This window comes from Hipposideros armiger, unplaced genomic scaffold, assembly GCF_001890085.2.
Source record: "Hipposideros armiger isolate ML-2016 unplaced genomic scaffold, ASM189008v1 scaffold_1040, whole genome shotgun sequence".
NCBI lineage: Eukaryota > Metazoa > Chordata > Mammalia > Chiroptera > Hipposideridae > Hipposideros > Hipposideros armiger.
The window spans coordinates 334,256-336,258 of record NW_017732390.1 but is presented as its reverse complement, the minus strand read 5'-3'; the positions used below and the strand labels follow the sequence as shown (position 1 = coordinate 336,258).

At 37.1% G+C, this 2,003-nt stretch overlaps 1 protein-coding gene across 4 annotated transcripts in view; it reads right to left on the bottom strand.

The window, feature by feature from the left end:
* COL21A1 (collagen type XXI alpha 1 chain) overlaps window positions 1-2,003 on the bottom strand; it is a 376,826-nt gene that overhangs the window by 70,877 nt on the left and 303,946 nt on the right. For all 4 annotated transcript variants that reach the window (XM_019631703.1, XM_019631702.1, XM_019631704.1 and 1 more), the window contains 2 exons: window positions 462-515; window positions 309-362 (listed from right to left, as the gene is read on the bottom strand). In XM_019631703.1, the coding sequence (XP_019487248.1) occupies window positions 309-362; window positions 462-515 (108 nt within the window). The remainder of the gene's footprint in view (window positions 1-308; window positions 363-461; window positions 516-2,003) is intronic.

Below are 2,003 nucleotides of genomic sequence, written 5' to 3'. Positions count from 1 at the left end.
GGGGATCTGAACACATACAAATGGGCATCTTGGATGTGGAACAGCTACCAGGGCCAGCAGGCCTTGACTAGGTCCAAGGGGAGGTACTAACATATCGAACATATTTGAAGAACATGTACTGCACTAGGAAGATTGGCAAATCTTAAAGTTGCAAAAAAAGGAAATTAAGCAGTTCAAATATTGTTAGTACCTACTGAATCCCTACTGGGGTAGTCCAGGAAGGCTGGGCCAATAGGCCACCTGCCAGGTAGGTATCTATTATGGAGTGACTAAAACAACTGGACACATTTTTGTTTGTGTGTGTTTACCTTTTCGCCATCTCTCCCTGGTTCTCCTTTATAACCTGGTAGTCCTCGTCCTCCCTAAAAACCCCAAAATAAAATGATGTTAATTGTGGTTTTTTGTGGATTTTTTTTCACTAGAAATGGTATTTCTGAAATGTGTACAAATAGATCACATACTTGTATTCCTGGGGATCCTGGAACACCTGGTGATCCTGCAATTCCCTGATATCCCTAAAGAAAATAAACAAGAGATAATTAACATTTCATTATATTCACAGATAATTTCAGGATTGATTCCTGTCTCAAGTTTCTTATACATAAGACTTCACTTAGTTTAAGAAACCAAAATAACGAAGTATCAAATGTATAATAAGGAATTTATATCTTTCAGTCTTTAGGGGAAAAGGTCTTAACTGTTTCTAGATTATTAAAAATATCCAGAAACATTTCAATTAAAAGGAAGGCTTTGGGATAANGAGGAAATCCACAAAATGGAAATTGTTCTGGAAAAATATCCTAATGGAGAACAGTATTGTATGGAACAATCTCCCAAACACCACTGTGCGATGACTGGAAAAAATATCCTGCACTACCACAAGTCAAGGCCATTTCAGGGGTTTATTTTTTAACATTCCCACTTCTGAAAATCAAGGAACCGTATTACAGAGGAGCAACCACGGAAAAGTTGTTAACTAACTTACTAAATTATTTTAATTCTAGATAAAGAACTCTCTGAAACCACAAGGAATGTGAGGCGGAATTTAGATGATAGCACACGGTGACTTTAAGCCCACAATGACTGCCTCAAATCAGATTTATGCCCAGACAATGAATTTCAGAAACAATCAATTCTGAATGAAATCATTGTTGGACAGAAAACAGAGACCTATTCATAAACATACATCTTATTTATCTAATTCAATAAAAAGTGTGGCTTTGTAAAACCCACACACATCTATTTTAAAGACAGCATAATAACCCAAAACAATAGAGCAGTTAGCTTCAGATATGACTAATAAAATTCTTATTCCTTTATTTTTAAATAAGGCACATTTATCCCCAAGGAAACTTACACCAGTTCTTTTAAGGCAAATAAAAAGTCTCCTTTTCATATTTGGTCTTTAAAACCCAGGTAAAGCGAAAAATAAATTTATTCATTCATGCATTCATAGATGCATTCATTCACACATGTGTGGATACTTTTATGCATCCCCCAAACCCAAAATCAGGTTATTTGTAAGAATATCAAAGAAACAGCAATGATCCTGTAGACTACAATGTAGGTCTCCTCAGAACAGGTATCCTCCTCATCTGCCCAGTGTAATTCTTCATTCACCTGGAGGAGGTCAGGTTATCTATCCCCAGAGCATGAAAATGGAAGATATCTTCCATTCCTGTGGGCCTGGCCTGCTCCCTATCATCTCTTAAGCTGTACCTCCATCATTTAAAATAGATCCTCTAACTCTCCCAATATTATAAAGCTTCCCTGACCTAGACCATCTTCTCTGTTTCTTTTGCACTCACTAATCCTCCTGTTTGTCCTGATGATCACTCTAACCCATGTCCTGCCCATGACATGTGCCAGCCTCCCCGTCCATGCTACATCGCAATGACAACCATGCTACTTAATGAACAAAGCAGAACAAACGAATAACAACCATTCATTTAAGAATGTGTACTAGAAACCATACTACGTATTTTTCATACATTACCTCATTT